Raw genomic sequence first — 13,076 nt, forward strand, 5'->3', positions numbered from 1 at the left:
TTCCTAAGGCTCCATTCCACCTAATGGACAACACCAGGATCCAAGCAACAGGTTACAGGGCTTGGGGGAGCAGGGCTTGGGGGAGCGATACACTGTCTCCCTCATCTGAAGTTAAAAGGCTTAACCAAAGAAGTCTGATGGCCAGGGCAGGGAAAGAAATTCGCCTGCCCGTACATACAGCACACCATGTTAAACCTACCAAGAGTCAATTGTCCGTAGCCAACGTCTAGCAGTGATTACAAATTGAGGCCTGTATGATTATGTCCGCCCGTGTAAGGAATGTACATCAATGAAATAACTTGCTGCTGCCCAATACGTAGTTTTAAGGCCGCTATCACCTGAGAATATTTAGCTTGCTTATTTTCAGAAATAACACTGTTCCAAAATGTCTTGGTTTACTTCTTGTCAATGGATGTTGTAACGCGCCGGTATTGCCACTGTAGTGCTCATGTCTGATGTCATAACAGTTTTACCCTTGTGCAGCACTCCAGCGCATTATCTGCAGCACTCCCTCCCCAGTTCATGGTGTTGTCTGTATCACTGTACAGATCCACAGCTCCACCTTCCTATTACAACTAGACCTCCCACATCACAGTTCCCCTAGTCCACGCATCAGACCAAGTAGTCCCTTGTATCTAGCCCAATTTGCCCCCTGTGCTACTGCCATATACCTCAGACCGCTTAGTTCTAGTATAAATGAATTACGATATCTTAGCACAACTCACCTCTATTCAGCCCCACTGCAAAGGGCAGATAGCGATGCTGGCTCTGCTAATCATCACTATGTTCCCCTGGTGTGTTGTACCCAACACTATACCATGCACAGGTAATCATTTCCTGATATTCAGTAATGTCTTTCCATACTGGCATGTCCTAGGCACCACCCCGTAACTTCCCCAACACCATTCTTCCCACCCATGCCACCATTTCCAACAAGCTTTGAACTAGGTCACAACACCATTGTCACCTCTAACTCTCCTCCTAACAAGAACATTGCTCCTAACCAAATAGCAGACCTTACCCTCTCCCAAAAGCTCTCAATAGATACCAACCCTATTTTTGGATTTAACAGAACCATTCGCCTAATATCTCGCACCTAGTTTCTTACTGTTCAGCCCCCCCATCTTCACTCAGCATACCTCAAATACCCACCTACAACGACCCTCAGCAAGAAAATGTAAAAGAGGGACCTCCCACCCCCAACTCTATCAGAAACACATATCCCCCGGCCACAGACGCCGAAATGCGGCAAAACAGCTACCTTCAAGCCCCCAACCAACTTGAAAAGTGCCCTTATTAATGCCCGATCGCCAGGAGCCCATGCCATTGAAATTCATGATCTAATTACTGAACAAAATCTTGACCTACTAATCATCACAGAATCCTGGCTTCATCAAGCTTCAGGACCCTTACTTACCCTTGCCATACCACCTGAGTACAGCATACTCAGAACAGACAGAACGCATACCTCAGGTGGCGGTGCTGCTATTATAGCACAGAACAACTTACAAATCAGACCCATCCCCACCGAGGTCATCCCAGGCTATGAACTCATGCTAGTCAAACTCGCCCTGAACGATAAAACCACGATCAATATCTTAGTGATATACAGAACACCTAGATCCAATAGCCAGCTAGAAATAGATATCCCGCTACCTCACATCGTTTATCAAACCCAATTCTAAATGTATTATCCTTGGAGACTTCAATCTAGGATTCAATGATGACAAAGATATCAAAGCTACCTCACTTTACGCAGCGCTCAAAGACATGAACTTCACCCAGCTGGTGAATGAGCCTACACATGTCAAGGGCAGAACCTTGGATTGGATTTTGTCACTTAACACCAATCTCCCTATCGACTCAATCACACCCCTCAACTGGACAGACCACCATTACATAGAATGTACTGTTATAAGTAAGGAACTTCCTCCTCCCAAGACCAATACCAGGGACACCATTGAAGCTAGAAATGCCCGCAAACTCACAGTAGAAAATGTCACCCCTATCCTCATCAAAACACTTGAATCTAACCTAGTCACCAGCAATGACCCCAGTATCATTGCTGACTACTACCACAAGTGCCTCACCCTTACCATCGATGAAGTTGCACCTTTGATAACCAAAATACGTCGCACAGACAAAAAAAAAAACTATTTCTGGTTTGATGAAGAACTTGCCTCCCTAAGAAAAACTAAACGCGCCTTTGAACATGCCCATACTAAACGCCCTACCCCGGAGACAGCCAAAGCATTTAAGGATGCAAATAAAAGATGCAAAACAGCTATCAATCGCACACAAAGCCAATGGCTTTAACACTCGCATTAGTAATGCCACGTCAGACTCCAAAGAACTCTTTTCCATTCTCAGGGAATTAGAAAATCCCACCCCAAGTACAACCCCTATCAACTCCAGCAAAGAATGGTGCATCACCATTCAGGATGCCTTATCGGCTAAAATTGACCTATTGCAAAATAAAATCTCCACTAAAAGACTGGCCTTAGTTGATAAAAACATCCTTCCCACCCGCCCTGAAAATCCCGTTCCCCCTTTCCGTTTCTCCCCAGTCACACAAGAAATGGTATTTAACACCATTTCCAAACTAAAAGCCTCCAACTGCAAAGGAGATAGCGTGCCAGCCAAACCAGTGAAAGCCTGTTCCTCCACACTCACCCCTACTCTGACTAATTTGATCAATTCCTCTTTTAACACCAATACAGTCCCAGCTAACATCAAGAATGCTTGGGTCACCCCCCACCTAAAAATATATATAATAATAAAAAAAAAAAAAAAAAAAAAAAACACACCTTGGACCCCTCAGACACTACCAATTACCGACCAATAACAACTGTTCCATTGTTACTCAAACTCAGATAAAATAGCATACACTCAGATCCAATCTTATCTTGAACAGAACCAACTCCTAGGAACCAGACAATCAGGCTTTAGGCCCAATCACAGCACAGAAACAACCCTTTTATACCTAAAAAGCCAGATGGACAACATTAGGGACCAAGGAAAACTCTGCATCCTGTTGCTATTAGACCTATCCGCAGCATTCGACCTTGTGGACCATGACAAGTTGTGCATCTCACTAGCCAATGACTTTAATTTCTCCAAAGATGTGACGATGTGGGTTCAATCCTTCCTTGCTGAACGGACATCTAGAGTGGCCATAGGGAAAGAAGCCGCTGATCCCATATCAGTACCATTAGGAGTACCCCAGGGATCGTGCCTCTCCCCGATACTCTATAATGCCTATACCAAACTCCTCTTCTCTGCCCTCGACGACATGGGTGTCATCTACACTAATTTCGCAGATAACACCCAGATCCTCATACCCATCACAGGAAACTATGTCCAGGATACCATCGCCATCAACAAAATATATGCTATCATCCAAAACTGGATCGCATTAAATAGTCTCTGTCTCAACGACGAGAAGACAGAAATTCTCATTTTTGGATCACCCTCCAAAATAGCAACACTCCACTCAGATTACAAATCCATTAATATAGATGGATCTCCTATCCCAGTCCTTAAGCAGGTAAAAACACTAGGCGTCTACCTTGACGCAAACCTCAACATGACCAGACATATCAACTCTCTGTCATCATCTACAGCATACACAGCGAAACTGATTGCATTAAGTCTGCAATTCTTGACACCGACCAATTGTATTACCTTGGCCAGAGCCCTGGTACTATCAAAATTGGATTATTGGAATGTTCTTCTACTAGGAACCTCCAACACTAACCGTGACAAGCTGCAACTCCTGCAAAACAAAGCCCTTAGAGCAGCATTAGGAATAAAAAAAACATGGACATATCTCTAAGATCAGGAAGGATGTCCATTGGCTTCCCATCAAAGCTAGGATCATCTTAAAATCTCTCTGCATTGCGCATAAGTGCCTGGCAAAAAAAGCTCCCCTATATCTGAACAACACCCTGCAGAAAAAAGAAAATGTCAGAACTTTGAGATCTAATGACAGTCATCTCCTTGTGGTACCTCTGTACAATAACACCAGAGCAGGAGGCAGTAGTTACCAGGTCTTAGCCCCCAAACACTGGAACTCCCTCCCCACCAACCTCAAATTAGAGACCTCCTTCCCCAGATTGAAGAATCAATGAAAGACATGGTTATTTAACCAATACTAGCACCCTACTGAACGGGCACCTATGTGACCGTCTCCACATTGTATATACTGGTTATCTATGCCGTACATGAATATTGTCCTCTGTATTTAAACACTGTCTAATTTTGTGCCTTCAAATTTTTGCCATGTACTAAGTTGTCTGTAACCACGCCGTGATACCCCAGGGTCTGGGCGTGTAACAAATGAATGAATAAAAAAAAAAAATATATATATATATATATATATATACACATACATACACACACTTTTAATACCAGCCACATTCAACTAAGACATCAGATCAACGTTTTAAATAAATAAAGCTACCAGCGATCTGTCTAGCATGCCATGAGAGCATGAGAGCATTTTGAAGTTCCAAGTTAGAAGCAACAACAAAGCGGAAACGTAAGGGAGGTGCAGTCCATTTGGATGGCAAGGGACTAGCAGGAGTAACAAACTCGTCACCGGGGCCTCGAAGTTTTAGGGTCGAACTCTCAATAGCTCCAGGCAGAATAATCAACAGCGAGGGGTCATGGTAGCTGTAGGCCAACCATCTGGAGGGTGACGGGTTAGCTACCCCCCCTCCCCAACCAGAGAGCACATACACATGTCCGTGAGCAGAGAAGTGACAGGGTGGAAAACCTAGGCGAGGCGACAGCACTCTCTAGAGATAGTCTACATGGCATGCTTGCCAATGGAAGGACGTCCCTTGGGAGAAATTGGAAAGAGGATGGGCTGCAGCCAAAGGGAGCATGCCGGGTGGCGCGTTCACAGAAACACCAGAATACACGCTCTGGCCGCCACCTTTGCTCCTCTACTGATGCCCTACACTGGACCCACTCTACAAAATCACGTAGTCATTGTAATTTAGATACCACTTTAGTGACTTGTACTTAAAACTAATAGGTAGACCATGTATACAACAACATTATTAACACATTCATTTTCATTATCCCATGATTGTGTTCATCAATAAAACGAAGGGCACTTTTCTAGATGTTACTGACGCAAAAGTGCCTGTTGCTACTGCAAAATTTATTTTCTAACAATTTGAATCTCAACTGAAAGTGTAACAAGAGCCAATGGTTCTCTTCAGTTGGTGATCACGGCACTCATAGGCAGTTTCAAATGCTCTTGCGGAAAAACGCAAGATGCGTGTGAAATAAAGAGCTGGGTGGTGGGGATAAGGGGGGTAGGGCACAGATATATGAAGTGAGGTTAGGGTGCAAAGAGTGCCGTGAACCACTTCAAAGCGCTATGGAAGGGGCGGGGCAGAAAAGCAGCCATGATGCCAAACACTCCGGAGTACATAGACAGTACCTGCCAAATGGAGCGCGTCCATGGGCATTTAACAGGAAAACCTAGTATATTGCGAGAGTACCGAAATAGAAGATTTTAATATCTAGAAAATGGAATGAGTACTAGGCATGTGATGGCAATAGCTGCGTAATGGAGCTCGTCCCAGGGCATATAATGTTAACTTCTGGCAAATAGTTGCATGCCCGATGGATAGATCATGTTCAACATCTTGTCTCGGGAGGATAGCTCAGGGGCCACGTGCTCGCCTTGGAAGCAAGACGACACTGAGCACCAAAGGTGCGCTCCCCGGGTCCGTGCTTAGAAACCTCTGGGTATTAAGCACATTATAAATAACCTAGCATGTCATATCATATTGGGAATGGGACAATGCCATGCAACAGGTCTGAAACTCTGGCTGCGCTGATTAGATCCCTTCATCATTCTGAGGGTTTTGAATAGAGTACCTTCAGTGGGCACTGGGCAACCATAACACTCACTGATACAAAGCTTAGAAGTGGTCCATCTACATGAAGCCCTATTCAATCGCCACATTATAATTATATGATGCAAGTAAAATGCCAACATGGTAAAAGGGCGAATACATTTCGCTAGATGCTGTTGTCTTTTGGCAAAGGATGGCACATTTGTGAGTACCTGGCCACAATGCGAGTTCCTTCCTGTAGGATGTAATAGGTTGCATGTTAACACATCCTGGAAAATGGGAACCTGGTCAAGTGATTCCAACACTAGGCAAATTGTGGCGGTGCATGGACTTAGGATCTCAAAACCTACAGTAGCAAAAAAGAAAACTTTTCACTGCACGCATCAAAACTGTTGGCTTAAAAAAGACACACACACGAAATTGCTCCTAGGCGCATACAACACCGAACAAAGGAAGTCGTCGCCTTATGTGCAGCTCTCCCAGCTTTCAAACGTTCAAGTTGTCCAACTCGTAGCCCGGTGCTAAAACTTAAAGAGCAGGAACAAATATAACGGGTAAATGTGTTGCTTTTTCCCCCCTACTTACTAACACGTTTTCCCCTCTCAGTAAACAGGGTAGGTCGACAAGTGACTTCATGTCACTTGAGCATATGTTCTCCAGTCTTGGACTTTTATGTAACAGATAAATGCATTCTGGGAGTTGTAGTTTTTTGTTTCAACTGGATTAACATTCCAGAAATTCATTAATTTCAAAAGAAACCCTGGCGGTGTTCAGGTGACAGAGTCACTCGTTTGATCACCCTAAAACCTGCAACAAACAAGAACCTGAGTCACCTGCTACAGCATCATAAATGAATGCCAGCCCCTCCCCCTCCTCATATTATTCCTTCCGTTGGCATTTGCTTCGGCATCCCGGCCCCACAACAGCTTACTTCTGCAGGCAGTCTCTGGCCCTTTTGATTAATAGCCTGCAAACATCCTTTTATTCCACTCTAAACCCCCAACCCTTCATTCTGGCATGACAGTGCTGTGCAGAAATGATCGCATTGTCCAAGGTTGTGGGGTCGGTTTGCTTTCACAAAGTGATGGAAATGTAGGAGGCGGGCGCTTTCTAGAAAGGACTGTCCGTAGGAGCGCAGGATGACCATGGGTTAGTGCAGGATTGGAGCACTAGAGTGGTGAGCCGCCGCAGCCTGAGGGAGAGCAAACGATGCAGCATTCGATCCGTCCAGGTCGATCAGCATTCCACTGGCTGTGGAGCAGGTGGACCGCAGGGGAACCTGTCTTGGGAGACGGAGCAGAAGCAGAGTGGGAAATAAGGAGGAGGAGGAGTAGTGACTGCAGGCACCCCCTGCGGAACAGGTTTTGCTTCAGTTGGAAAAGGCTGGGAAGCAGGTGGCGAATGCCCCGTTTGGCCGGCCGTTGCCCAGGGCACACTGCTGCGTGTCTGACAATCCGCCAGCCGCTGGTGGGGACTTTCCTTGCCATTCAGGTTGTGCAGGTCTGACTGAAGGCTAGGTAGAGGCGTCTGCCCCTAGGCTCCTACAATCCCCACTTACTGACCCTTCCTGTTAGGAGTGGAATTTCCCCCCAATCTCCCACTTAATGACTCTTCCTGTTAGGAGTGGAATTTCCACCGCAATCACCCACTTACTCGTTAGGAGTGGAATTTCCATCCCAATCTCCCACTTACTGACCCTTCCTGTTAGGAGTGGAATTTCCATCATGGATGTCTTCATCTTCACTGGTTCCCCTAAAGGCCTATACCGCCCCCCTACATACCTGCCCTCGTGGGCCTAATGTGGCGTGCCCCCTTGGTGCAATACAAGTGCCGTGGCTCCCCTTTTAGGCTCTAGGGACCTTCTTCTGCTTGCCGGGGAGATTTACTCTGCCCCCCCCCTCTTCTCATGTCCCACCCCTCCCTTTGCTGCCCTTCATCCAGGACCCAGACTGTTTTGGACCCTGCACTGTGTAGGTTGGCACCCTCCGTGGACCTTGTTCCCAGATCGATCTTTTGGGACACATTTTTCTCCAGGTCTAGCATTTCGGGGCTAGCGTTGTTGGTTGATCTCGTATTTCGGGGTTAGATTTTACTGAAGGCCTTCTTGCTCTTCTCTTGGTGCACGCGCTTGCTCATTATTCATTTTCAGTACCAGGAAGCCCACTCAGGGCGGTTCGCTTTTCCGGTGTGCCATGTACAAAATACCTTGAAGGAAATGTGCAGAAAAACCAATGCAGAAACTCGCCTGAGGGGGAGTGGGGGGGAGACAGGAAGGGTGGTAGAATGAAAGATGGAAGGCAGGTAGGCAAGGTCTGAGAGGCAGGAGGAACAACGCACTGTGCTTGGGAAGGATAGCTCAAGGGAAACCGTCTCGTCTTGGAAGCAAGACGACCGGAGCAACACAGGTTCGATCCCCGGATCCGCGCTTAGAAACCACTGGGTATTTAAGCGCGTTATTAACAATCCATTACACTTACACTGAGAAGTACCAACGTCAGGATGCAAACGGCCATACAGAACTACATGTGGCATAACCGTCCCTTGGATTACACTACTCAGGAGTGCCCTGTACTACTCAAGTCAATGGGTCCAGTGGATCTAGAGGAGACAGAAGCGGGTGGATTAAGAAGATCTTCCACTCTTCCCAGATGTGCACCCAGAACAGCAGAGGAGACAGAAGCGGGTGGATTAAGAAGATCTTCCACTCTTCCCAGATTTGCACCCAGAACAGCAGAGGAGACAGAAGCGGGTGGATTAAGAAGATCTTCCACTCTTCCCAGATTTGCACCCAGAACAGCAGAGGAGACAGAAGCGGGTGGATTAAGAAGATCTTCCACTCTTCCCAGATTTGCACCCAGAACAGCAGAGGAGACAGAAGCGGGTGGATTAAGAAGATCTTCCACTCTTCCCAGATGTGCACCCAGAACAGCAGAGGAGACAGAAGCGGGTGGATTAAGAAGATCTTCCACTCTTCCCAGATTTGCACCCAGAACAGCAGAGGAGACAGAAGCGGGTGGATTAAGAAGATCTTCCACTCTTCCCAGATTTGCACCCAGAACAGCAGAGGAGACAGAAGCGGGTGGATTAAGAAGATCTTCCACTCTTCCCAGATTTGCACCCAGAACAGCAGAGGAGACAGAAGCGGGTGGATTAAGAAGATCTTCCACTCTTCCCAGATGTGCACCCAGAACAGCAGATGCCTTCCTGGGAGATGGCACCTTTCTTGTGGTACTTCCAACTGCAGCGCACTGCCTTGTTTCCCAACAGACCAACGTAATGAGATCAGCTACTGCAAGCTCATGCAACAGTGATTGCATGAAAACACAATAGAAACTGTAAGATGTCAAAAACATTGCAAGTTGCTGTAACATGACGTCATAGAGGCTACTGCATGCTAGAATGCTACTTTTACTGCAAGTCTAGCAAGAACGCGGCCTCAAACTTGTGTCTGGTATTGTAAAGTTACGGTAAGGTGGAATGACAGTAGCCATCATAAAACGGGTCACCTCAAATGACAGTTAAGGAAGTGGGGGGCATTAAATCACAGCAGCAGCTGGTGCAAAATGTAAAATGAGATCACAGAAGCTTAAGTTGTTGGCGTGAAATAAAATTCTGTCCCATGACAACAATGCAGAACATATATTGTCTTAGGATATCATTCTGAAAAGGAACATCGGGTTTCCATTTAAGACATAAAGCTGCAGAGAGACAAGACACTGAGAAGAGGCCCAACCCCTTTTTCTGTAGAGGCGAGAAACAAATGTTTCCAAAAACCCCGGTTTCACGATACAAACTCTTTGAGGCATGGACTGTGAAAAGGGTACAGACAAGGCTATGGTTAAGTGAAAGTCCAGCCCAAACAAGTGCAATAGAGTTAGCATTAAACACACAACATCAAGATGTGGCAAAAAGTCAGATGTTGCTCCTACAAATACATAAGAAGAATCTGTCTAAAGCAGCACTGCGTGGTGGGGAGTGTTGTAATTTGCAAAGAATAATACTTGGATCTGGGCAGCAAAGAGCTGGCAGGGCAGTCTTGCAGCAGAAACATCAATGCATGGGAGGCCCCCCACCTGCACTACACGGCGTAATGAAACGAAACACGGCGGCGAGTACCACAAGATGCGACAATACATCATCACAACATGTAGGTAAAGAGTCCAAGTTTCTCTCCAAAGAGTCAAAGAAAGAAGCCAAACTGCCCAGCAGGCCCCAATCGCCAAGGGATAACTTGGCGGAAGACCCCGGGTTGGGGTCTTTAGCCACCTTCGTGGTTGCAGATATTGATTGGTTGGAACCAGCCAAAGGGAGAGGGGTCTAGGGTTGAAGGCGCCAGGTGACAAAAGAACCTTCAAAAACAGGGGCCCTGGATGGGCTCAGGGAGGCAGAGGGCCAGATGCGCCCCAGCCACAGTGGCAGAATTGATGGGGAAGCAGACGCCCACGTGTTGCCTTTTTTCGGTGCCTCGCAAATACCAGCCACCTCACCCCAACTTGAATCTGTTTTCAGGTATTTATAAAGTGGTTTATCTTTACTGCAGGTTGGATAAAGCAAAGACCAAATGACCTTAAACAAAATACACATTAATCTCGACCAACAAGGGCTCTTCGCCGCTTCGGGGGATAGGAGGCCATGGGTTGCATTGCAGCCCTGCAGCTTCATTTAATCAGATATAGACTGCGCCCCTTTCAGCTCGCACCTAGGCCACACCTTAGACCCGGGCATGGAGGTGGGGGGGGAGGGGCAAGAATGGAATGCGCAGCAAAAGGGCGAGGTTGCTTTGAATTAAGTTGGGCATTTCAGCATCCACCAGAAGGTCTGCTAATCTTACTGGTGTCGAAAAAAAACGCATGTTGGCCTCCTCGTGCCCATGGCATCGATTGGATTCGCATAGTGCTATAGGTTGGGCAGAGGCACCAGGGTGGATGCCTGCCCTCGTTATAACTTAACTCAGCACAGGTCCAAAAAAAACTCCCAACGAAGCCTGGGCTGGACTCCAACATTTCCAGGGTCAAGCTTGGAAAGGACGAATTAATAGTTTACTTAGTTTGACTTCTGCTGCCCAGAGACCAGCATGGCGGTTGCTTGTCATTTCTAAACAATGCTCTCGCTTTTATGGTCTCCCCGCCGCCCACCCAACATATCTCTGCATATTTTTTGTTGTTGCTGCTTCATCTATAGTTATGCAGATTATTGCTTGCGCTGTAAAATAAAATTACAATGTGAAACAAATATTTTGTCTGTAGTTATGGAGAGGGAAAATACATGTATGTATTAAGAAACACACACGGGTAATGCAGGACACACCTGGAGCTGGGTTCTTCCACATCACGTTCAGCACCAGTTTTACCATACAAACAGACAGCCGCTTCTCCGCTTGCTACTGAGCTAAGGCATTCGAGGTCAGCAATTTCAATAACAACTCAGAAACTATTGTTGGCACCACGTTTCACACACTGTTCTGCCAGTTTGCAAAGCCATTGACATGCAATAAATGATTGACAGCACGAGGAACCAAGCAGAAAGACACGCTTTTTTGCAACCCCCCACCCCCGTCCCATTTTTACACATAATACAGACTAAATGGTGATTGATTTCCGTTCATATTTATGTGTAAAAAGGAGTAGGACTGAAAACCGGTAGCCACGTGTATAAATGACCATTACAGCTACTACCAGGGCGCCGTGCCACAGCTTTCTCTCACACTCTCAGTAGGAATGTGTAGTTCTATGTTCACAGTTAGTCCTGCACTGTGACCACAACACACACGGATTGGCTGCACTCAAGGTGAAGCTGCTCATCCTACGTTACCAGGATGTGCAGAGTACGAGATCAGCAAAACCGTTTAAAAATAATATGGCATAAAGCCACAGAAGCAAAAGCAATATCATGGACGTGTGATTTACATAACGTGAAACCTCAGAAGACAACCGATTAAAACTGTAATTGTCAATGCAACCAAGTCTCTAAAACTCTGCTGTTCGCCTCCAGGTTTCCTTAGAACAGGATGACTCCTGTCCACGCCATTCTGAAACCCCAAAGATGCCACCCGACTCACCAGTGTGCGCAGGGTTCCCTCATCCATGCTGGAGTAGCGCTCCTCGGACATGCTGTGCTGTGCCTCGGGCAGGAAGCTGGGCCTAGACCTGACAGTGCCAGACGGGCAAGGGTAGGTATCCTGGGCGTCCTGTTGAGGGGGAAGAAAAGAGCTGGATTTAGGATTACACTGCAACCAAATAAAGACATCCACAGGTCTGGTGACCACCACCACAAGGAGGGCCCACAGCAGTAGTGTATTCGAAGGCATCGCATCGCAATCCACTACACAATAACGATTCATTGCGATGCGATTTCACGTTGGTTATTCTGTACACCAGGCTGCAGAACAGCACGGGGCCTATACAAAGGAAAGCAGCGATCCAGGCTGCAGAACAGCACGGGGCCTGTGCAAAGGAAAGCAGCGACCCAGGCTGCAGAACAGCACGGGGCCTGTGCAAAGGAATGCAGCGACCCAGGCTGCAGAACAGCACGGGGCCTGTGCATAGGAATGCAGCGACCCAGGCTGCAGAACAGCACGGGGCCTGCGCAAAGGAAAGCAGCGACCCAGGCTGCAGAACAGCACGGGGCCTGTGCAAAGGAATGCAGCGACCCAGGCTGCAGAACAGCACGGGGCCTGTGCAAAGGAATGCAGCGACCCAGGCTGCAGAACAGCACGGAGCCTGTGCATAGGAATGCAGCGACCCAGGCTGCAGAACAGCACGGGGCCTGTGCAAAGGAATGCAGCGACCCAGGCTGCAGGCTGTCCCAATGCTTACTTGCAATGAGCACTTTGGCAGATGGGAACTGCAGATAAGAGCGACTGCTGTGTGGGCGCTTGTCTCAGACTCCTGCTGAGAATATTGGGAGTGGGCTACTGTCCGGATGATACTAAGTGAGTTAACCCCCATCTCTTATTCCTCCCTCCTCTGAGCCCGAGCATTTTCCTATTTCAGTACTTATTTTGCTCACTTCTACCCCCATTTGTCCACATTTCCCTCATTTCTCCAGCAGACTCTATAGCTTTCTGTCTTGTCCATCTCCCCTCATTTGCTTTCATCTATTCCTTTCTCATGCCTCTTGCTTCCTAAATCAATTGGCTTCTAATGTGCCTCTCGTCTCTGCCCACCTTTGCGGATGTCCTTACATGATAGGCTTTCATGC

The 13,076-nt window shown here is 47.1% G+C and overlaps 1 protein-coding gene across 4 annotated transcripts in view; it reads right to left on the reverse strand.

Annotated features, from left to right (window-relative positions):
* SMTN (smoothelin) overlaps nt 1-13,076 on the reverse strand; it is a 781,408-nt gene that overhangs the window by 758,491 nt on the left and 9,841 nt on the right. For all 4 annotated transcript variants that reach the window (XM_069619347.1, XM_069619344.1, XM_069619345.1 and 1 more), the window contains exon 2: nt 11,935-12,063. In XM_069619347.1, coding sequence (XP_069475448.1) covers nt 11,935-11,985 — 51 coding nt within the window. In that variant the 5' untranslated portion in view covers nt 11,986-12,063. The remainder of the gene's footprint in view (nt 1-11,934; nt 12,064-13,076) is intronic.

Source organism: Ambystoma mexicanum, chromosome 10, assembly GCF_040938575.1.
Source record: "Ambystoma mexicanum isolate Mex_15411 chromosome 10, UKY_AmexF1_1, whole genome shotgun sequence".
NCBI classification, from domain to species: domain Eukaryota; kingdom Metazoa; phylum Chordata; class Amphibia; order Caudata; family Ambystomatidae; genus Ambystoma; species Ambystoma mexicanum.